The sequence below is a fragment of the Ambystoma mexicanum genome, chromosome 3q, assembly GCF_040938575.1.
Source record: "Ambystoma mexicanum isolate Mex_15411 chromosome 3q, UKY_AmexF1_1, whole genome shotgun sequence".
In the NCBI taxonomy this organism is placed as follows: Eukaryota; Metazoa; Chordata; class Amphibia; order Caudata; family Ambystomatidae; genus Ambystoma; species Ambystoma mexicanum.
Genome location: NC_090926.1, coordinates 451,915,645 through 451,940,708, shown reverse-complemented (window position 1 = coordinate 451,940,708; position 25,064 = coordinate 451,915,645). Strand labels below are relative to the sequence as shown.

The following is a 25,064-nucleotide window of genomic DNA, read 5'->3' as shown; positions in this document are numbered from 1 at the left end:
AGGGCCAGGGTTTGGGAGTGGCTAATCGAAGTCCTGAGAGAGTTCGGCTTCGGTGAGAGCTTTGTGAGGTGGATCAAGGTAATATACAATGCACATGTGGCTAGTGTGAAGACTGGGGGCACGGTGTCAAAGCCCTGGGCGATACAGAGGGGCACCAGGCAGAGATGCCCACTCTCACCGATGTTGTACATCCTGGGGCTAGAACCGATAGCTATTTACATCAGAAAGCAGTTCTTCGACACAGGGATAAAGGTTGGCAATGAATACTGCATAATATCACTGTAGACCGACGACGTCCTCCTATACCTAAAAGACCCACAAACAAACGCCAATGTTGTACTGGACATACTAGACAACTATGCACGCTATTCTGGAATATGTTTCAGCAGACAGAAATCCTGCGCATTCCACTAGCCAGACTCAGAGTCAAGAGAAGCAGATCTGCCTGAGGTGGGAATCAAGTGGCAACCTGCAATGTTCCGATATCTTGGGGTCAATATTAAACATACACCAGAGCTTACCCACGACTGCAATACGGAGACAGTAATGAGAGGGCTACGCCAATCTATAAAATTCTGGTCCAAGCTCCCACTCTCGATGATGGGTAGAGCAGCCATCACCAAAATGATAATCCTCCCGAGATTCCTGTACTACTTCATAAACATTTGCTACTACATCCGACCGCCCTTCTTCAGGAGGCTGAAGGCACTGCTCAAGGAATTCTTATGGGGACTGTCCAGGCACAAGCTATCCCTACTCATCCTCACGCTACCATACAAAAAAGGAGGGATACAAGTCCCTGACCTCCAGAAGTATTACTTGGCGACAACTCAGCCATGTGACAAAATGGCTGCCAGATGAATCAACACCTGAAACGGACTTATTGAAACAGTTAACATCTCTGTTATTCCCCAAGGAAGTACTATGTAGCCCACTGATTGAACCACAAGGTATCTCCATGATTGCAAAACTTGGCAAGCAAATATGGTCCAAGACTAGCTCAATGCTTCAACTACGCCACCCATACTCGCCCAATAACCCCATACTGGCAGATGCATGCAGAACTCTCAATGACCTACCCTCAAGGAGGAGCTGGGAAAGGGTAGGGATCTACACCTGGGGGGACATGTTTAATGAAGGGACCTTCAGGGACTTTGAATCATTTCAAGCACTGGAGGGGCTGCCTAAGGGACAATTCTTGGGGTACCAACAAATGAAGCACACCGCGAAGAAGAAATGGAACAGGTGACCCGAGGAACCAACACCAGACCCCTTGCTACAAGAAATCCACAACCTCACAGACAGCTGGAAACCAGTAGCCCGACTATACAGCCGGTTGATAGACAGGCCAAATCCACGCAGCACAATGCTGAAGGAAAGGTGGGAGAAAGAACTGGAAGCTACAGTGACAGAAGGAGAGTGGGAAAAGGCCCTACTTTACCCCACGGAGGTGTCCAGAAACGCTAGGTTCAGGCAAATACAACTAAATGTCCTATACAGGACCTACATGAACCCACAGAGTATCCAGCTTCAACAAGGATGCTACCTCGAAATGCCCCTGGTGTGGGAACGACAACGCTGACATGAGCCACATGTTCTGGTCCTGCATCAGGGCAATGGGCTTCTGGGCCAAAATAAAACAAACCTGCAAGAGGGCGGGGATAGACAGATACGAATGGACTCCGAAGGAGTGCCTGTTAGGCACACACCCCAGAATAAGCAAGTACAAGCACATAGTGAAATTAATGGACATGTCTTGCATCCTTGCAAAAGGAACCATTGCAATGTCGGGGAAATCACCAGGGGGCCCCAGGTATGAAATTTTGATTAAGGAGATGGAGGTGGACAGAAGCAGAAACCAGAGCCTGGCACGAAGGATCCACGGGAGGAGAGGGGGACACAAATGACACACTCAAATCATGCAAGGCACTGATAAGGGACATGCACTTCTCGGCGGACCACAAACCCCCCTGACTCCACACACTCCACCCAACGGGAACGTGATGCTACAAAACAGACAATGAACGCACCCTCCACTGGTCCTCCCCAGATCAGAACCCAAGATTCCCTACATCCCTCCACCCACGAAAAGAAGAATCACAACACAACTCAGCCAGAAGACAAACTCTGTTACTCGTTGTTTTTATTGTTAATTTGCTAACTGTTAGAAGCAGAAAAAGGCAATATGCTATGAATAAGATGATTACAATCTGCAATTGATAATGTATGCAAATAACAATAAAATACTTTACAAAAAAGGTACCCTGAAAGTGAGATGACCACAAACTACAATATTCCACCTAGTTTGTCCAGTTCTCTGCCTGCTAAGCAATCCACTCTGCTTAGTCTCTTTCTTTCCTCTTACATAATAAATACACAAAGTGACCTACATGCTTATGCAAAGTAGTAATCAATAGTGCCATCCAATCTGTAGATCTACTGCAATACCAAACAACGTAGTTAGCCTGTAGAGCTCGCTTTGCTTTACGATTGTATTATATATTCCATCTGCAGGAGACAGCTGGCCAAACTGTTTTTCAGAGTCTTTTTTATCATATCTATTTATTTTGGTCTATTCATGCAGCTAACCTTTTACATTTTACAGACACTCACCTATAGCTCGCAAATTCATTTTGCCCACTCAGTCGAGTAGATTTAATGGAGGGCAAGTAGCATTTACAAGATATGTTGGAAACTTTTATTTAACATCTAATTTGTTTGCAGTCAATGTCAAATAAAAGTTTCACTGTGTGGTGGCAGCAGTGTGCCAAACAAAGTGGGTTTGTAGTGGCATGCACCATTTTACAGAAATCGCATTATAAATCTGTTGTCCTCCATTGCCATGGGACGAGTGCATTTCTCTTAGGTTGAACAGGTAAACTAAGTTACCAGACCTGCAGGTCTAGCTGAAGTTCAAAGAAAGTCCTGGCTCCTCTCACAAATCTCTTATTTCAGCAAAAATTCTGTATTGTTGCTCATTTCTTGTCTTGGGTACAAATAACATCCAGTGACTAACAATATTAGTACAAAATTGCTAATCAAATGGGTCTGTTTGCTAATGAAAAACATTTGTAATGAGAAAACTCTGTTAAATCAACTTTCAAAAACGAATGTATGCCTTGCACAGATATGTACATGTATCTGTTCTCTACCAACGTGGGTCATAAGCCTGTGCTTCATGCCTATATGCAATAAACTAGTGCATGTTCATGTAACCTCATCAATGGATGAATATTTACTTTATCTATAATGCAGCTACGTCGGGATGTTAGTTATGATGTCAATAATGTCTGGTTTTGCAGTTAGTCGACTTGCTCGGTCGGTGTAATTTCGATGCCGTCTGAACGGTTGTCTGAGAAATAACACTTCTCACACTTCCGATACATCGAGGATAGAGGTGATGGGCCTAAGGGTGAGGCACATCTGTCGTTTTTCTCTGCCTTTGTGTTGAGTCTTGTGGGGGCCAAGAGGGTCAGATTTGGCCCCCGGTCTACACCTTAAACTTACTATGTTGGTCAGTTCTAAATCAGTTTTCAAGATCACATGAGATGTACAGACCAGGCAGACAATTTACACTGTTAATGATTCAATATTGTTATAGCACAGTAGCAGCAATTATTAGCTTGATGACCTTTACCAAGAGGAATATTACCTATGAGATAATCTGTGTGTACTGGATACGGACAGTAGAATGTGAATGAGAAAGAGCAGGATCAAAAGCCTAAGATACATTTTTGATTTTACCATAATGCTGTTGATAATGTTTTCTACCTTGACTCACTCTACACAAAAAATGTTTTACCATATGTAAGAGGAAGTGGAGCTGTCAAAGGCGATACTTGTATGCACATTGTATTTCAATGAATGATTGAGGTTCACAGGGCCAGAATAGAATTAAAGATGGAGAAACAAGCATTAGTAAAGTCAGAAAACAAACATCAGATTTGGTTTCTTTAAATAGTGAATGTGAAGTGTTGAAACATGTGCACTGTGCCACTTGGAAGTTCAATTACGGCAATTATGAATACCTTACAAACTGATGACAACTATGTGCTTAGTGAGATGTAAGGAGAAAAACAATAGTGAAGCAAGACAGCAGGCACAAACTACTTATGACAAATACAAGAGGTGATGCAAACAACAAACATTATAGTGCATACTTACATATCCTCAGGCTGCGGCAGAATGCAGAGGGCCGACAATAACTTTAGGGCATCTATCATCATATGAGGGAAATTGGGGTCAACCGCTTTTGCCAACAGCAGAATTCCATCCTCTGTGTCCAACATTGTCTTTATTCCAAACTAAAAGAAAAGGGGGATATGTGAAGAGGCGTTTACTGTGCCTCGCCTTAACTCGACGCCTGGCCACAACTTAACATACAACCTGAATTGTGCAAAACTAGGTTACACTAAAGTGAAGAAATGTGCAAGTTACTCACGTGAGTGACTAGTGTACTGCTGGTCAATAATCTTCTTTGCTCCATAGCATGAAGAGGATAACCCTGCGTAGCACACAGGACTGTGGCATCGACTGTGGCATGTTGCACTGCATCCTCAAAGAAATGTGCGGGAGATCATGCATAGGCACTATCGTGACCTTGGACCTTTCTTATGCACATTCCTGGGACAAACCATCAGCCCTTTTTATCAGCGTGACTAATGTACATAAAGAAGGCAGTAAAGAGTAAAGGAGAATATGGACGAGGGTTATTCAGAATATTGTATAACTAGGTTATTTCTATGCCCCAACCTCTACACGATGAAGAAATCGCACAGCACCCTTAACAAAAGGAGAGTGATGTGCACATGTTAAAAAAATCAGGAACTCGGAAGACTAATGACCTACTGTTCCTCCAAAAGGTTTGCATAAGAACACTCGTTTGGGGAGTAGTGCTTTAAGAAGGCATGATATGTGAAAATGTTATGCCTCGTAAATTTCTTTGAGGGCAACAGGGCTAAGGAAGGCCACTGATGACGCCTGCCTTACCAGATTGTCATGCATCACTAAGAGGGAAACCATTTTTTAACCGGTAAGACTATACATTGAGCAAAGGATGCTATATAAGCTTTGTAGCTGGAGGGGACCCATGTAAGTAACAGATGTTCTGATGAGTAAATCTGGAGGATGCTCAAGATAGAACCGGACCACCCTACCTGCATCCAAATTTTATAAAGATCTGTCCACATCCATCATATGTTTTTTCAGAGTCACTATTGGCATAGGGTCCTGAAAGCGCAACCTTCGTGAACATGTAAGGATTCTACCAAATGAGACCAAATTTCTACTTGTAAGCTGACTGAGCAGTAAAGAATAGAATTAGAAGTGGAGGAGAATGGTGTAAGGTACAGTGTAAGATACAGACCACAAACAATGGTTGTGAAGTAATACATTGTCTACAAAAGTAAGATTCAAAAACATACTTAATATATGAAGAACATTTAAATAAGTACAGTATACTACTACAATGTAAGTAAACACTATTTTATATAATCACAACATTGGTCCAAGTGGGACACTTAACACTTTACATTTACATCAAAATAACACATTTATTTGCCAATTGGTAATGATCTTTGATTTTTTTTTTAATGATATTGGTTTAACATCTTATACAAAACACTCACAAAATACATTATAAAAGCATTATTCACAGTAAAACAGTCAATTAAATAGAGCTTCAAATAACAATATACCAAAATTATCATAAATTACACACATATAAAGATGTCGGTTTCATCTAAAAACTTTGCTAACACATTCACTACCAGAATCAACAATGCTGTATTGTTCCCACTAAAGATCGCATACCAGAATTCATCCTTGATAAACCAAACCTCATCATGTACAGATCTGGAAAACATTAACAGCCTGGTGGGTTGAAGAGCCTGACATTGAATAAAAATGTGCTTCAAAGATTCAATATCCACATTATAAAATCTGCCGTTACAATCCTCACTAAGCTTTCTCAAGAACAGGATTTTCTTTTGTGTATCCAATTGAATCCAATTCTCATAAAAGGTCCTTAGATAGCAACAATCTGGACATTTACTTGCATAACGAGGTATAGAGCCATACCTCCCTCCTATTTTCTAGACCCAAGTCATAAAATAACTTACAGCAACCCCTGCTGTCACAAGTTTCAAACAAGTCTTACTCCTATAGTTTCTTTTTACCCGATTCGGATTCATCACAAGGTCCTGGCTGCACAGATTTAACCCAGTAAACACTTTAAGACAACTATCTTTAAAGTTTGCCAGACAACTAGAATCCAATTTGCCCTGTTGTGATGAGGATATGAAGTAAAGGCTGCCTTCCATTCCCATAAGTATATTTCAGTACATACTGATTGTCTTCCAGAGGACCATCGTTCTATTTGATTGATTATTTCTTCATCCTAGAGTTCCATCAACTTAAATATTCCATATCCAGCAGCAGACATTGTTGCCACTGGGAAGAGCAGCATGGATCAGTGTCTGCTCAGCTCAGCATCTTTGCATACCCAGATGTCAGTATATATCTAGTTGCCGTGGCCCATGACCTCAGTGCCACCTTTTTGCCTAGCCCTCAGTAGCCAAGGGGCAGCAGAGCAGATGAGGTGTACACGCCATCTGCCAAGAGGTTCAAGTTTTTAGGGCAATGAGGAATCTGTGGACGGAAGGACTAATCCATCAGAAAGAACAAGTAATTTGTTGTTGTAATGGATTCCTTCCTCCCACAGATGCCTCATCTTAGGTAGACTCCCATAGCAGTCTAAATATCTGAAGGTGGGTGCATCGTAAGAAAGTCACCATCTACACCAGAAATTACTTAACAGCCACTTGGCCAAAGCAATCGCCCTGCCCCAACAGCGAATTCATGAAATAATGTTTGGCAAACGTGTTCAGTAAAGCCCTTGAACTTGGTTGAGAAATGTCCAAGTGAGGCATCTCAGGGCATAGGTGGCAGCCAGGCACCTAATGGAATGAGCCCTGAGACCATCAGACACATCCTTCACAGCCAGATCTTAATATTCAGAGCATGCACAGAATGATGCATCTGGAGAGGGTCTGTTTAGTAAGAGCACTACCAGCACAGGAACCAGCACAACCCACTGAGAGATAGTTATCTTTCCTGATACAAGAAACCTAGAAGTGGATGGCCCGCAATAGAGTCTGGCTAATGGAACTTCTCTTTGTCAGAGGAATGAAACGAAAAACAAGGTTGGATATTATGAGAGAGACACTGGGCAGTAAGGACAGCCTCATTCTCAAAGTAAGCTTCTCATTAGACAACACCAAGTATGGAGGCCTAACAGAGAGCCTAGCGCTTACTCACCAGTCTCACGTAACGGATGACCTCCAGGAAAATCCCCATAAGGGTGAGCAGTCTTAAATATCATTAATCCATGGGCTCAAACAGAGCTCCCATAAGTAAAGACAAAACCTAATTCAAATCCCAAACCGCAAAAACAAACTTCCTGGGAGGGCAGATGGACATGTCCAGAAAACTCTGGGTACCACGTCAGGAGTGATTCAAATCAACGTGGACACGAAAGTCCACAGTCTGACAACCAGTGGAACGAAAGGGATCGCCATAAACTCTAAGGCGCTCAACATTGCTTTTAACAACCAGCAAGCCCCCAGGGTAGCCGCATGAACACATTCCCTGGAGCAGAACTCCTCACATTTTCTGTTCACACTGAAAGCAAAAAAAGTCCACTTGAAGAGCTCCCCAGGAGGCGAAGATCTCCCCCAGAACTTCCTAGTAGAGCTCTGAAAAAAAGATGACCCTGCACTAATGAGAAGCAAAACCTATGTGTTGAGAGCATTAGGGTTGCCCTGTGATGTAATGTTCCAGGCATCTTGAAATCTGTGCTTGTATGTTTAAAGGCAACATTTATGGTGCAAGTTTTTTTTTTCCTCTTTCTTTGAAGAGAGAGCCTGGTTTTGTTAATTGGCGTTGGGTGTGCGCGCTTTGCATGACTGCGTTCAGGCTGCGGTAAATAAGTTATTGAGCACAGATCATTGAAAATTATTGTATCAATACCCTGTTTAAGAAGAGAGAAAAGGTGTCTTACGCAGGCAGAGATAGCCTTAGTGTTGTTATTCCTGGCTGGGCAAAGGGCCCATATGGTAAATTGGCAAAGTGGGCATGCAGTGCTAGGCTGTGCGAGCCATGGGAGGAAGGTTTGGGCATAGCTGGGCCTGCTGAGGTAATGTCTTGTTTGCGGCAGGTCCATGTGTAAAGAGGAAAAGAAATTTCCACACTTGGGAGACATGGGTGGATTATTTTAAATGCATATAGAAAAATGCACGAGAGAAATGTTGAATTAAGCAAGAATGTTTGGCGCTTAGAAAAGGAGTTAGCTGCTGAGAAGCACATTTCACTGATGCAGCAATTACAATTGAAAATATGGCATGATAAAGCACAGAAATATCAGGAAGTTGCTGAAAGGTTGGCTGTTAGAGTTGATCGATCTAAATATACAAAGCGCTATGGCAGTGTCAACAAAAGGAAAGTTGCTGTGATCCACCTGCGGGGCCAGATTGGGATCCTGATAAATGGGATGGTGATAATTGGAATTCAACAGATTCAGAGTGTAGCCCAAAGGTGAGAATAGAATCTGAATAAAACAAATGATGAAAAGGCTATAGCTGCTAAGCCAGTAACTAAGAGCAGGGCTGAACCCCATCCCCATAATCCGGGGGGAGGGGCCGGTGTTTTGGATTTTTGGGGATTTGACCACACTAAGATTACACACAACAGGAGGTTGGTGAGATTATTACTCCTCTGAGGCAGAAGTCAGGGGAGCCTTTACGCACATTGATGGTGCGTATGTATGATGCTATGTTAAATGTTAAAGATATTTGTACCGCGCACCGTCACCAACGGAGTTGGTCCCCAGGCGCTCTGGCGGATCTGCAAATGAGAAGGTGGGATGGGTTAGTAGGTGAAGCGGGAGTAGGATAGTGAGAGGAGTGGTGTTCTGTTTGCAGCTTCAACTCGGTATACACCGGGTGCTGAGCTTCGTTGCGAGTATTGGATCGATGTCAGACCTTGTGTGCTGTTGGTGTTTATGTGTTGTTGCGGTGTTGTGAAGTGCGTGCGGGTAGTTGTGCGAGAGATGGTTGTGTGAGATTTTTGAGTGAGAAGTCTGCAGAGATGTTGAGTTTTTTGTTAGTCGGTTTGTATGAAGGTTAACAGAAGTCCAGAATTCTATCCGAGTGTGGCACTCGCCAATCCTCCCAATTTCATCGGTTTGGGCAGAAGGACTACGCCCGGCAGGGTTTATGTGGGGCGCTCCCTGTGCTGTTCTAACACGCTTTGTGAGTGTTATGATTGCTCCTCGCTGTTCGATTCTAGCCAGCTCTGTAGGTGTTGAAGGAAACAGTTCATGCAGATGAACCGGTACATTTGGAGGTGGTGCCACTGTCAGTGTAAACCAGAAATATGGTCAAAAGAATTGCCTCGCCCGCATATAAGAGTGCCATTATGACTGTTAGTGGGCATGACTGGGAAGCCAACTGATGTAGTAGTAGATGCTATTCGGCAATTGTCAAATATGGGTGAATGGGACAAAGGTGAGGACAGACTGCAAGAGAGAGGGGTGCAGTGAGAAGATAGAGACTCCAGAGTGTCAAGAAAGGACATGTTTTGGGCATTGTTGAAAGATAGTGTGCCACAGGAGGAGATTGATGGTATTGAAACCAGGGAAATGTATGAGTTGAACAAAAAGAGGACTAGCTGAGAAGGAACACTATAAACAAGTTAAGAGACAGGTTGTGACCAAACCGAAAAGGGACACTTCACCTTCACTGCCTCCTGAGGAGTAGCCAGGAGAGGGGTCTATGGGGATCCCTTCACAGTACTAGCCAACATATGCTGAGTTAGGAAAAACAGTGAGTGCAATGTTAGAGGCTGAGTGTGGATACACGCATTCCAAATTTCACTAGGATTATGGCCAAATCCAGCCGATTTCAGCTCAAATAAAAGTTGGCAGACGACCTCATGTTAATGTTAAGATATTTTGGAAGCCTGGAAACACACATGAGGTCTGAGCTTTGATAGATACCGGGGCAGAGTCCTCATTGATTCATGGAAATCCTTCAAGATTTAAAAGTCGACACTTTACCATTAATGGGCTGGGGGAAAGGAAAAGCCAGCAGTACAGACAGGAGTGGAAATGAAAATAGGCCATTTGAAATAACAAACATCAACTGTTGCTTGTCCCGATACCAGAGTATATAATTGGTTTTGACATTTTGGAAGTGTTGAATTTAGGAAAGGGAGGTAAAACTAATCAGTTTGGAGTAAATGCATTAACATGTACACCAGTTATTGTAGACAAATTCAAAATCCCTACAGTGCATGTACCTTTGGCCAAGAAGCGTGTTGCTATGGAGCAATACTGAATTCCCGGGGGTCATAAGGACATTTCAGTCACCATTACAGAATACGTAAAGGAGGCAGGAGTATTACACCCAGTCATTACTGCTTGGAATAATCCGGTCTGGCCTGTGAAAAGGGGGGATGGTAGCTGGAGAATGACTGTGGAATATTGAGAATTGAACAAATACACTCCCCTTTTGGTTCCTGCAGTCCCAGATATTGTCACCTTGATTGAGAACATACAGAAGTTCAAGGGAACCTGATACACTGTTAGATTTGGCAAATGCCTTTTTATCCATGGAAATTGCCGAACAGTCCTAGGAGCATTTACCTTTTCCTGGGGTGAGCGTCAGTACACCTTCACAAGATTGCCTATGGGGTACTTAATAGCCCAACCCTCTGTCACCGGCTGGTAGCAGAACATTTAGATAAAATACCATGTAAGCCTGACATACAAATCACACATTACATTGATGATATTCTGATCCAGGGCAAGGATGAGCGAAATATGCAAAATCAATTGGAAGCCATCATTGACAGGTTGGAGAAGGAAGGCTGAGAAATGAACCATAACAAAATTCAAGAGTCAGCTGAGACTAATATTTTGGGACATTCAGTGGCATAATGGCCACCGAAAGATGGTGCTAAAGCCAGACAAAAGATACTCTAATCTACCAATCAAGTGAACAAGAAACAAGCTCAATAGTTTATAGGGCTGTTTGGATTTTGGAGACAGCATATACCATATTTAGAGCAAATTTTGGCACCCCTTTACAAAGTGACGCAAAAGAAATACGAATTTGAGTGGGGCGAGAAGCAGCAAAGAGCATTTGATTTGGCAAAAGACACAGTGAAGCATGCGCTCAATTTGTGGTCTTTAAAGTCATGAAGTAGATCTGACAGTCAAACCTCTCTCCAGGTCAGACCACTCAATCCTCATCTGGGTCCCATTCGCCCCCTGTCACCGCCCCAAAAGGCACACCAACCTTGTTCACTAACACCCACCCAATGAAACGAGTGACGAAGGCTGGCTTCCCCTCCATCTTCACCCCCCCACGTCTGACTCCACCTGATTCTGCCCTCAGCAAACGCCATCTTTCCATCACCAACACTCTTCACATTCTTGCCCCACCACCACACTCCCCCTCACCCCTCCTTCCTCTTTCCTCCTTCTCGCATGTTACGAGAGTTGTCCGCTCCATGAAGGACTTGTCTAAACAGGTCTCCCCTTGCTCATCCAGGACCACCAAGGGTAATATTGGTTCTCTTGCCTCTGTTCTTGCGGATTTCTGCTATCACTCCTTTATCACTGGATCTTTCCCCTCCTCCGTTAAGCACTCACTTGTGCGCCCACTTCTGAAAAAAACATCCTCCGACCCCTAACTGCCCTGCCAGCTATCGCCCTATCTCCATCACCCGCTTCCTGGGGAAGCTACTTGAGAAGCTGGCTTTGCCCCAACGTAACTCTCACACTGGTCCTGGAGCCATCCAACAAGTTCAAACTGGATTCCAAGCATCCAGAGGCACAGAAACTTCTCTTCTGAACACCCATGAAGAACTGCGTGCATCTCTGGACTCCAACTCCCCAGCGGTCCTTAAGTTCTCGACCTCTCATCTGTATTTGACACAGTTAACCATTCCGTCCTCACATAAAGGCTCCACGATACACTTGGTATCTCAGAGCGGGCACTGCATAAGCTGTCCTCTTTTCTCACTAACTGCTGTTCCCAAGTCATCCTGGGCCCCTTCTCTCCTACTTCCATCTCCACCTGTGGTGTGCCTCAGGGCTCTATACTCTCCCCTGGCTCTATAACATCTACCTTGCTCTCCTTGGGGACCTCATCTCCTCTTTTTCCTCCAACATCCAGTGTTACGCAGATGACACACAGCTTCTTCAGACTCCCTGCTGACCTCTTGCACCATGCATCATCCCTGACTGCCTAGCTGCCATCCAGTCCTGGTGTGCCTACAATGATCTCTAACTCAACGCCTGTAAAACTGAGAATCCTTCCCATTGGGACCCCTGCTCCCTCCTTTCCTTCACTCTGGCCTTTCTCCTTGGGCACTCCCCCTGCGCCTTCAACTGAAACCAGAAACCTTGAGTCCTCTTCGACTCCTCTCTTTCCTTCCTCCCTCACACTCAGAGGACATTGCCAAGAAGTCCAACTATCAGCTCTTCCTTCTCAAAGGAATTCTACATTTTCTCACTTTCCCTCAGAGGCTCAATGTGACTCAAGCCCTGTTCTCTCTAGGCTTGACTACTGTAACATCCACCTCCTGAACTTTCCTTCTTCCACTCTGTGATTGCCCCAGCTTATCCAGAAAATGGCAGCAAGACGGATGTTTGGCCTGGACCTTAAGCCCAGAGACCACATCTCTCCTGCACTAAAACGTCTTCACTGGCGGTTGCTGCACGGATTAAATTCAAATCCCTCTGCATCATCCACACGGCTGTCTGGGCCTGGGACCACACTATCTTCAAGTTTATCTCACTAAATAGTCTCCCTCTAGACCACTTCACTCCTCTGGCAACAACTGTGTGTAAAGCATTTTGCTAAGCAGAGGGCAGGGGGGTCGCTCACTTTCCTCTGCAGGATAACTCCTTTGGAATAGCTTCCCCCTCCCCCTGCACCTTGAGCACGATCTTCTCAAATTCTGGAAGCTCCTTAAGACTGTCTTCTTTTCCTCCTCCTTCCCTCCTCTGCTAATCTCACAGTTCCTGAATCGGTTTCCTTGGCCTTTATGCATCTTTGGGGTCTTGATCTCCCACACCAATTCTTGCCAGCTGCTGTCTTTCCATGGCACATTGCATCAACACACCCTCCACTCTGGATACTCACACTTACACCTCCCGCGGCCCAGGCCAGGTAGCACTCAACATTCTAGCACTTCATCCATGGCTCACACACAGACTCCCCTGCACTTACCCCCTCTTCCTTTCTGCACTTGCAAGTCCTGAAAACTCACAAGGCATAGTAGATTTGCCCCCCCTTCTTCTTACCCCTCTGCTCTTAAATATTGTATTGTAATATATTTCCCACACTCCCTCCCTCCCTGCGGGCACTTTGAAACAGTATATTTTTATTGTATAAGCGCCTAACAAGCAAAAAATAAAGTAATTGTATCCATACAAGAAAATGATGCTAACTGGAGCCTATGGCAAAAAGCAAGAAAAAAAATCCTTTGGGATTTTGGAGTCGCAAATTACCCAAGGCTGATAAGTACACTCCATTTGAGAAGCGAGAATGTGTGGGGGTAAAACCGTAACTGGATGTGCTATAACCTTCAACCTCTTGTTGTGAGGTATACTGCAGTGTCAGCACTAGGAGGTATCCCCCTTAACACCTCTTTCCAAAAAGTCTATTATTGCGGAACCATTTATTGGTATTCTTGATCACAGCCGACACGTGTTTCGACACTAGGTGTTCCACAAGGCAACTGATTCTTGGCATTGGTATTCCTAAATGTTGGTGCTTCAGTTTTCAAATGTGCCACTGCATTCATTTGTGTGTTCACTCTGATTATCACGTCAAATTTCCCTCTATTGACATTTTGTTCTGTGCATCGCTGGCCGAAGAGCTATATCCCAAAACTCAAGCTGTGAAGTCTCAAAAGCTTATTAGATGTAGTGAATCAAAGTGATGGATCCCAGGCACCGCGTCCCGTTGTGGCAAGTCGCCAGCACAAACACTTCGTCCATTTGAGAAGAAATTGGTGCTGTGTTATTGGGCACGTATTGATACGGAAAAACTGACAGTGGGTCATGATGTACTGGTCAGGCCCGAAATACCGATTATGCAGTGGGTGTTGAGCTCTCTAAAACACACGGGATATGATATACTCAGGAAGCCAGTACAATCAAGTGGAAATGGTATATCCAAGACAGAGCAAAATCAGGAAAGGGTGGGGTTGCGAAATTACATGAGCAAGTGGCCAATATACCACCCGTAGACTACATACCACAGGAAGTTACAGAAGTACATGGGTCTCCAGTGAAATGGGGAATACCTTATGGGGATCTGAAAGTTGAGCAAACAGAACATGCCTGGTTTACTGATGGCTCTGCTTGGTACAAAGGAACTAAGCACTACTGGAAAGCTGTGTCAGAATCCCTAGACAAAAAAAGATTCAAACAACAACATCAGGTAAAGGGGAGACCAGTCAGTTGCAGAACATTATGCAGTATATCAAGCTTTAAAACAAGGAACACCTGGTCAATGTCATTTGTACACAGATTCATGTTCAGTGGCCAATAGGCTAGCTGTGTAGCTGCCGACACGGCAAACAAATGGGTTGAAAATTCATTCCAAAGAGTTGTGGGGAAAGGAACTGTGGCAAGATATCTGGAAAATGCTATCACAAAGTGAAGTAACAGTGCATCATGTGAATGTGCACTGTACTACTGACTCATTGGAATGTTGGTTAAATTCTGTTGCAGACGATTTCCTCTGTGGACGCAGAGTCTCAGTAGCGCGATTTTTGAGGGTTTGGCCAAGTGGGCTCACCAGAGATGGGGACACATGGGAGAGAAGAACAAGTTACTTTCTTACCTGGTAACGTTCTTTCGATGGGATGGTCCGACGACGTATTACATATCTATGACAGGTAATGTCCACAGCTGTGCTTCTTCGGAAAATCTTTGGCGTCTGCGTCCATGACGTCGATGCGCCGTCCCCGAGGACCTCCTCCGACGGCCAACGTCACCCGATGTGATAAGTAGGACGCACGACGCCCAGAGCCTCAGTTATAGTTTTTTCCCAGAACGTGTGCCACCAGTTTTCTGCCAGTCAGACACACAAGGCCTTGCGGGACGCAAGCTGCAATCGCAAAAGAAAATCTGCAGCGCTGAAGGCAGGGAGGGAGCGATATGGAATACGTCGTCGGACCATCCCATCGAAAGAACGTTACCAGGTAAGAAAGTAACTTGTTCTTCGAGGGGATTGGGTCCTCCGACGTATTCCATATCTATGACAGACTCCCAAAGCAGTACCAAGCAAGGAGGTGGGAAAGAATTAAGAATACAAATTTAGCATGCCCAATCAAATTGCGGAATAGAGAACGGCCTTGCCAAAGGCCAGATCTTGCCCTCTGATGGAATCAAGGGAATAGTGACGTACAAAAGTATCTACTGAAGCCCAGGTGGCTGCATCACAGATGTGACGAACAGGAACTCCCCTCTGCAGGGCAGTAGACGCAGCCACTCCTCTGGTAGAATGGGCCCGCAAGCCAGCCGGAGGGTCCTTACCCGCCAAGCGGTAACACTCGGAGATAGCTAAAATAATCCAACGAGACAGTCTGTTTCGTCACAGCTTGTCCCAAACGCTTCCCAGCGTAACCAATGAAAAGTTGATCGTCCACTCTGACCCGGGACATGCGCGAAATATAAAAGTTCAACGCTCTCCGAGGATCAAGCCTATGGAGCCTCTCATCTTCCTTACCAGGATGTGGAGGAGGATAGAACGCCGGAAGAACAACCTTCTGGCTCAAATGAAAATCCGAAACCACCTTCGGAAGAAAAGAAGGACGAACCCTAAGAACAACCTGGTCCTTGTGAAACACAGTGAAGGGTGGCTTAACTGAAAGTGCCTGTAACTCACTCACTCACTCTGCGAGCGGAAGTAACCGCAACCAAAAACAAACACAGTTTTCAGAGTCAACAGCCTCAAAGGGCAAGAATGTAAAGGCTCAAACGGAGCACCCATAAGAAACTTAAGAACAAGGTTCAAATCCCAACCTGGCACCAAAAAAGGTGACGGAGGGAACACATTAGTGAGCCCTTTCAAAAACTGCGAAATTAAAGGAATCTTAAAATAGGAACACTCTTCAGACGAGCGCTTAAATATGGACAGCGCCGCCAGGTAACCTTTAATGGTCCCCACTTGCAAGCCCCTGTGGGCCAAAGAAAGCAAAAAAGACAAAACCATGGGAATGTCGCATTCAAAAGGATCCACATTCTGAACTGTGCACCAGTCGCAGAACTTTCTCCAACGGCAACGGTACAGAGACTTTGTTGCCGGCCGCCTGGCCGAGAGCAACACCTCCATCACGTCTTCAGGGAGGTCCCAATCCTTATACCTCAACCTTTCAGAAGCCAAGCGTGAAGATTGAGGGATCTGACCTCTGGATGGAGAACCTGACCCTCCTCCCGTGAGAGCAGATCGTCTCGGTAGGGAAGACGACGTGGAGGGCAGATGGACAAAGTCTAGAAGGTCCGGATACCGCATCCTCCGAGCCCACGCCGGAGCAACGAGGATCATCCGGGAACCAAACCTCTGTAACCTCCGGAACACTTGCGGGATGACAGGGACTGGAGGAAATGCATACAGCATTGGGAATGACCACTCCACCACGAACGCGTCTCCTAAGGCTCCTTTTGGAGGAAATTCCCGCGAGCAAAACCTTTAGCACTTCCGGTTGACACTGGAGGCGAAGAGATCCACTTGAGGGGTCCCCCAAAGGGCGAAGATCTCCAGGAGAATCTCCTGAGCCAGCTCCCACTCGTGAGAGATGGTGCTCTGCCTGCTCAGAGCGTCCGCCGTCTCGTTGTCATCTCCGGCCAGATGAACTGCCGAGATCAAAACCTCCTGCTGGATGGCCCAGAACTCGAGCTGCATCGCCTCCCTGCACAGCGGAAGTGACTCTGCCCCCCCTTTTTGTTGAGGTAGTGCATGGCCACTGTGTTGTCCATCAGAATCAGGACACTCTTTCCGCGCACAGTCAGCAGAAAAGCCTTCAGGGCTAGCCCGACGGCCCTCAGCTCCAACAGATTGATATAGAGTCTGGACTGCGACAGAGACCAACGACTGCTGACTGAACCCGTTGGCATGAGCTCCCCATCCCGTGAGGGATTCGTCCGTCACGATCGTCACCTCCGGCCAGGGTAGCCAAAATGGGGCCCCCTTCATCAGATTGCCCTCGACGGCCCACCACAGAAGGTCCCGGGCTACCGAGGGCGGTACCTGAACAGGGTCCGACAGCCTGCCGGAGGACTGAGACCACTGGAGCTTGAGTGCCCACTGCAAAGACCTCATCCGCAGACAAGCCTCTGGCACCAGAAGAATGCAGGATGCCATGAGGCCGAGCAGTCCCAAGAACTCGGACGCTGGGAGATTCTGGGCAAACTGAAAATTGTGGACCATCTGCTGAATGTGAAGAGCCCTACCCTGAGGAGGAAAACACTGCCCCAGGGACGTGTCGAGCACTGCTCCGATGTACTGGAGCCGCTGCGTTGGTGTCAAATGGGACTTCTTTAAATTGAGGGAGAAGCCCAGCCTGTGAAGGGAGTGGCAGGTAACGGACAGATGATCCAGGACTTGCTCAGGAGAGCTCCCCCTGATCAACCAATCGTCCAGGTAGGGGTAAAAGTGAATCCCCCCCCTTTCCTGAGATGCGCTGCCACCACCACCATGAGCTTGGTGAAAACCCTCGGGGCGGAGGTCAATCCGAACGGCAGGACCCGAAACTGAAAGTGCGAGTCACCAACCGCGAACCTCAGGTACTTCTTGTGCTTGGGATGGATCGGCACATGGAAGTAAGCATCCTTGAGGTCGAGAGACACCAACAGTCCTGAAGTTGAAGGGCCTGGAGGACTTGAGAAAGAGTCACCATCTTGAACTTGTCCTTCCTGAGGAGTTTGTTCAAACCGCGCAAGTCCATGATGGGTCTCAATCCCCCGTCTTTCTTTGAAATCAAAAAATAAGGGGAATACCATCCCTTGTTCCTCTCTGCTACAGGCACCAGTTCTATGGCGCCTTTCTACAGCAGGGTTTGAATTTCCTGCGCAAGGAGCGGATCCGGACTCTTCAAAGAGGTTCCCTGGTGGATTGTCGTGAGGCCTCTGCCGAAAAGGAAGACAGTAGCCGTGGGTTATGATGTCCAGAACCCACACATCCGAAGTAATGGCTTGCCACTCTACAAGATGCTGCGCCAGCCTTCCCCCAACCGGCGAAGCATGGGACCTGGCCTCATGACTGAGTGGTAGCAGCTGCAGCGTTACCTGAGGGCAAAGAGGCAATTGCCCGAGCGGCCTTTGCACCTTGAGTACCTTTGTTTCCACCTCTGGCACTCTTACGATGGCCTCTTTGACTGCTAGTTCCTCTCGCTTTACTGAAGGACGAGTAATAGCGAAAGGAACCTCCCCTCCATTGCTGTCCCCTAGGACGAAAAGGCGGAGGTTGGCGAACTGCAGCACCCAACGATTTCACTGCAGCTTTGGAGGTCTGCAACCTCTCAAGGCTCTCGTCAGCCTTGCTGCCAAAAAGGTGTTCACCGTCAAAAGGCATGTTGAGGAGCCGGGACTGCACATCAGGACCGAATCCAGACTTCCGCAACCACTCAAACCTGCGCATTACGGTGCTCGCCGCCATGGACCGGCTGACACAATCCGCCAAGTCCAAACCCGACTGAACGGCCTCACACATAGCATCCTTGCCATCCTGAACCATAGCAAGGAAACCATCCCGTTCGTCCCCTTCGGGAATATGATCAGCCGCTAATGCAACACAGTTCCACAAAGTGTGTGTGAAACGAGACAAGGCACATATGGAGTTGGCCGTCTGAAGCGCCATACCCCCCGAAGAAAACACTTTCTTCGCCCAGCCGTCAAAACGTTTGTCGTCCCTATCCGGAGGGATGGTAGGATACGACGCCTGCTTTGCTGGGGCCGTAGCCACCTGCACCACCAAACTCTCCGGGGTGGGGTGCCTAGACAAGTAGCAGGGGTCGCTACTGGCTGGACGGTATTTTCACGACAAAGACTTGCCCACTGCCGGGAGACTCTCCGGAGCAGTCCAAGCCGCCGCCACCCTTCTCTGCAGAGCCATATGAAAAGGCAAAACCGGGTCAGTGAGTGGACCGAGATCAAGGATGTCCGTGAGATCATCCTGAACGAACTCCCCTGGGGGAGCTGACCAACCCAAGTACTCGGTAACCCAGTCCAGTCCACTGGCATCATGCAGAAACTGTCTAAGGTCATCAAACTGGCTATGGCCCGAGATAAGGTCATCTGGAACCGGAACCAGGCCGCCATCAGAGCCTTCATCACCCTCTGAAATGTACTCCAGGCGGGGAGAAGAGGAAGACCTCTGCAGACCAAAGCAGTGCCGGACCTTAGCCATAGCCTTTTTAGGGGCAAACCCCATGCCACGGGGCCCCTCCGACGCCATCGCCTCGAAAGGCGTCGAGGGCACCGAACGAGTTGGCGCCGGTGTCGACAGAAAAGGCGTCGACGTCGAGCGAATCGGCGTCGACTGCAAAGCCTCCAGCATCTGCGGCGTCGACACCGTCCTCGAAGCCGGAGCTCCGAGCGGGTCTCTCGATAACCTGGATGCCGACGACCCCCTCGAAGACGGAACCTCGAGAGAAATCGTCGACGACCTCAGTGCCACAGGCGTCGACGTCGTCTTCGAAGACGGCACAGGATCACGTGGTCTCGAGCGCGTCGAGGAGCGGGACTTGGAACGGGCATGGCGAGAACGGCTACCCTTGTCCGAGCGGGACCTCTCCCGCGAGCCGTGCCGACCACCCGAGCCCGAAGGCGTACGGGCGGTGTCTCTCGACCGGTGCCGACCGACCCCACTCCGAGGCGCAGACGGACCGGTGCCCTGCGATTCCAGAATCGCTAGCATCTGCTTCCCGAAGGAAGCCCATTCCTCCGGTGTCGCTTGCATGGAGGGATAAGCGACCCGCCGACGGGCGGAGTCCTCGGAAGAGGACGGGGAAGGCGACCTATGCCGGCACTTCCTGGAATGCCTAGAAGAGGCGGAGGAGTGGCGAGACCGACTCCTGGAGGGAGACCCACCGGACTTCCGACGACGACGCGGAGAGTCACCCCTCGAGTCATCGGTCGAAAGCCCCGCAGACCTCGACTTCCGGGGCTTAGACATCCGGCCTACCGACAGCTTCTTCTTGCGTTCCCGCAAGGCCTTTGCAGTGAGCGACTGGCAGTCGACACAGTCGTCCGTATCGTGGGCCTCCCCGAGGCACCAGAGGCAGGCGTCGTGCGAGTCCGTGACCGACATGTTGGACCCACAGTCCTCGCAGTTTTTGAAGCCCGGACGCGGGGTCGAAGATGAGAGAGACATCGCCACGAACAGGTCTTCACAACCAACCGAACAGGTTCAACGAACCGAGAATAGAAAACAGCAACTCCAAACGAGTCGAGGCGTACCGAGATTCACGAAGTGAACACGTTCGCGGAAAAAACGGAACTGAGGCTATGGGCGTTGTGCGTCCTACTTATCACATCGGGTGACGTCGGCCGTCAGAGGAGGTCCTCGGGGACGGCACATCGACGTCATCGACGCAGGGCGCAGATGCCAAAGATTTTCCGAAGCAGCACAGCTGTGGACATTACCCGTCATAGATATGGAATACGTCGGAGGACCCAATCCCCTCGAAAGCTACTTGCAGGTGGACACAGGCTGGAGGGATTAGTAGATTAGTATCCTTTAGAAGTAGGGAAAACAGGGGGGTGGGGGGACGCTGTTGAGCAGCCAACAAGTATGGCCGCTTAGTTTTCAGCTCCACAATACAGTGGAACACCAGGATGCACGGTGGCAGCACTTGGAACTTAATTAGCTCAAACTTGTATGCATCTGCCCGTGAGGAACCGTGGAATACTGTGCCTGAGTTTCGTCTGTGGCTGAGCCCGCTCTGCGAGATTCTGCCCGCTCGAACTGCGAGAGCCCGTCCCCGGGGCAGGAGAACCATTGAAGCTTGCTCTGAGCTGCGCACACACGCCCGTCACCTTTGCTGACAGCCCCGGGTTGGAGCGACGCCTGTGCCCAGCCTCCGCCCCCCCCCCCTGCAGCCCATCCGACTCCCAGCATTCGGTGGACAGCTCCCGAGGCGACCACGGAGGACCCCGCGGCCTGTAACCGGGTTGCTCCAATCAGCCTGAGGCTCTGCTGTGAATGGGCTCCTCCCTCGCTCCTGGACACTCCACCCACCATCAGCTCCCACCATAGTGCTTTGCCACGAAGGTATCCAGCTACCAGCCCAATGTTTGCTGCCCCTATGACCGCTCTCATCCCAAGCTACCGTCACCGCCTGATCCAGCTTGGAAGATAAATACATTGCCCCCTCCATAAGAAGTTACCAGCACCAACAGCTCACGCATACCGGCACGGCAGACGATCTATCACCTACTGAGACCGATCCCAGCCTCATCTCCCTCCGAGCCTCCGCTGCATCATACACACCTGCTGTGCGGCAACTAAGTGCCAGGGAGACTCTTATCCTGCAGGGCTCCTTCAGTGACCTGATCCTCCGCCACCCATTGGGAGTGCCTCTCTCTGGCCATACTCACAGCGCTGAAATGCTGGCAACGCCACCGGAGCCTCCCTCCAGCCCAAGGCTCCCAGGTGCAGCTCGGGAGAGAGAAGGCTGAAGTCCTACAAATCACGCCATACCCAGCCGAGTCATATCACAAAGACAAAGTACTGCCAGAGCGAGACAGCTCTGCCATCAAGCCCTACATGGAGCACTGGCTACTGCACGACCCCGGGAGGGGCCGGTACCCACCTGCACACAGCAACCACCGCGGAGAGGCCCAACATACTGCCCGTCACCCGCTACTGAGCGGTTACCAAGTTGAGGACCAAATTCCCTCTGCAAGGGTAACACTTTACCCCTCTAGTCCACCCCCCCCACCATGCGGGACGACCCGTAATCACTTGCGCCATAGGGGCTTGCGCCTCCACACCTCCAAGGTGGGGCGCAGTGACTCTCACTGCATTAACATCAACACACTCCAGCACTCACCTGTCCCCGACCAGATTTACCAGTCTGTACTACAGGGGAATCCGAATACCAGCCTACAAGTCAACCCATGGGCAGGCAAATGGGGCAGAAGTTTCACCCTCTACTCTGACTCACACAGTTCCTCCCCACACTATCAATACCACTCTGCACAAAGCCCGCACAGGCAATTGGCTTCCGCATCTCAGATGCCATACCTATCGGAAGGGGCCCTCCCGTACCAGCCTATAGCTGCTGTACAGCAACCTGCAGAACTATCAGCCGGGCTAAGTCAACTCTAGACTAATGGGAGTTGCTCTTCCTGTTGCAACCCCTCGCAAGGCTGTCAAACCGAAGCACCCATAACAATGGGCCGGTGGTGGAGAAGACAGACGTTAGACCTGGTTCCTCTGTGGTTAAGCAACCCACACTCCAACCAACCCACTGCTCCATCCTAGAACGTGCTCCGCTCCTGTGGGCCCCTCTGCACTGCATCCACAACACCGGGCCCACCCTAGACCACCACACGTAAACCACGCACAGCCCAATCTCGGGAGACCCGCCGAGAGACTTCCACCGCCTCCATGTGTGGCACTCAACTGATACCAACTCAGGCTGACAACCCCTCTTAACCTAGAAATCACTGCTACTCATCTAGGACCGACCCCACACCAAACACCCCAATTCCCACCTCTCTACAGCTGATATGACCAAGGGAACCGGTGCAGGGAAAAAGGTGGGCGCAATGGACAAATGCGCGAAAGCGACCCCTCGGGACAACCAGCCACAACTACAGCCCTCGACAGAATCCGCATCCATGCCAGCTAACCCCGTACAACTACCAGACCTCTCGAGCATGATGGAGGCAATGGCTAAGGGATTTACAGCAGTGCACAAAAAACTGGATGATATAGCAGCCAGAGTAGCCTCTATATGTTCCCAACTGGCCCACAAGGGCGCTCGGATAGTTGAGGCAAAAGGGAAAATTGGAACCAACACGGACAAGGCCCGCACTCTACAGGATACAGTAGACACTCTCTCAAAAGACATGAAATCAGTTAAGAGCAAATGCGACTATCTCGAATCGCGCTCCCGAAAGATTAACATCCAAATAGTGATGGTCCCAGAAGACGCTCTACCCTATAACATGGAGCGGGCTGTTGAAAATCTACTGAAGGACCTGTTGGATCAATCACCCCTCTCCCGATTCTTTGCTGTGGAGTGAGCACACCGAGCCCTATCTCCTAGGCCGAAACCAGGAGACTTTCCCAGGACAATAATTGCAAAGATTCTGAGCTACAGAGACGCACTCCTCCGCCTGGTCCGGGACAAGAAAGAACTAAGGTTGGGGTCCCAAATCATCAGAATATTCCCAAACTTTTCCATCCCTGTACAGCTAGAATGTCGTCAATTTACCGGAGTTAAGAAGATGCTTCATCAGAGGAATATACAGTATGCTATGCTATTCCCGGCTCGGCTGAAGATCCAATTTCGAAGCGAACTATATTTCTTCACGGTTCCCAGCGAAGCTGTTAAATTCATTGAGGCACAACTCCCAATACTGGACCCCGGGGAGGGCACACTTGAGTGAGCTAAACAATCCCATCTATATGTTCTTCTTGAACAATTCTCCAAGGTCCACCACAGTGACATGAGCAAATAGCACCCACCATAAGGCAAGCCACCTTGTCACTCGCTATAACTGAACAAAGTACCCCCCTTAGATATACACTGTGCGGCAACGGCGCTCCCATTTGCAGTTGCTTGTGTGTAACATGTTATGTTCCGCTTTTAAGCCCTGTTGGCATATAGGGATGGTTTTGGGGAAGGGAGGGTGGGCTGTACACACTGCAGGGTTGGGGGTGGCAACGAGGGTGGGGGGACTGGCTCCAAGCCTAGCCCGAGATACTACCATAGCGCCATTTGCGCTTGTTTAATTGCAAATGGGGTGGAAACTTTTCAAAACATGGCAAGTGGGTTCAGAGGTACACGAGAAGTAGACTACAAAGGCAGTTACTACACACCGGAACCACCACGATTCATTAAACAGGGAATGGCACAACGGGTGAAGATTTTAAGCTTGAATGTCCAGGGACTGGGGAACTTCAAGTCACGTCAAATAATATCATATGCTCATAGGCAAAAAGCCAATATACTATTCTTCCAGGAAACTCATGCTAAAGAAAACACTTGCCACAATATAGCCCTCTCATCGCAGGGGAATGTATATACTTTACCCCTTTCTCCAGTCAATCCAGGGTTGTCATGATGATTGTTCACAAATCCCTGAAATTTGTTGTGAAGCATACGTATATCAATCTAGAGGATAGATTTCTAGTGGTGCACAGAGTCCTGGAAGGCCTAGAACTCATACTTGTGAACACCTACTGCCCCAATACTGACTTGCCGGAATTCTTCCAACAGTTAAATGACACCTTGGCTGGGTACTACGGGGTCCCTCTAATATTGGGGGAGAGGGGGCATGAATCTAATTCTTGATGGTACTCTAGACAGGTCCAACAAAGCCCCCCCGCCCCCAAACCCGGGCAGCCTGCCAGCTACTATCCATCATGCAAGAACTCTAGAAGCATGGCGCACCACACATCCGATATTAAGAGAATACACTTTCTACTCTTCGGCACACAATATGTCGTCTCGGATAGACCTCTTCCTTAGCTCCACCTCACTAATGGCGAGTGTGCTGGAAGTAGAAATCGGACCGCACACCCTATCTGACCACTCCCCGTTTTCACTAACTCTGAAACCAAGGGTGGGCCCATCCAACTGCTCCTGGAGGTTTAAATCCACAGCACTCCGAGATGTGGTGTTCAGAGCGGACATCAAATCCGACATTGACACCTTCGCCACCAATGCACCGGATGCCACCTCTGACGCCACCAGATGCAAAGCCTTCAAAGTATTTATCAGGGGCTTGGCAATGTTGAGAGTCTGGA

At 48.3% G+C, this 25,064-nt stretch overlaps 1 protein-coding gene across 1 annotated transcript in view; it reads right to left on the bottom strand.

Moving 5' to 3' along the window:
- DIAPH1 (diaphanous related formin 1) overlaps positions 1-25,064 on the bottom strand; it is a 1,645,861-nt gene that overhangs the window by 1,058,236 nt on the left and 562,561 nt on the right. The window contains exon 8 of the mRNA XM_069654133.1: positions 4,165-4,304. Coding sequence (XP_069510234.1) covers positions 4,165-4,304 — 140 coding nt within the window. The remainder of the gene's footprint in view (positions 1-4,164; positions 4,305-25,064) is intronic.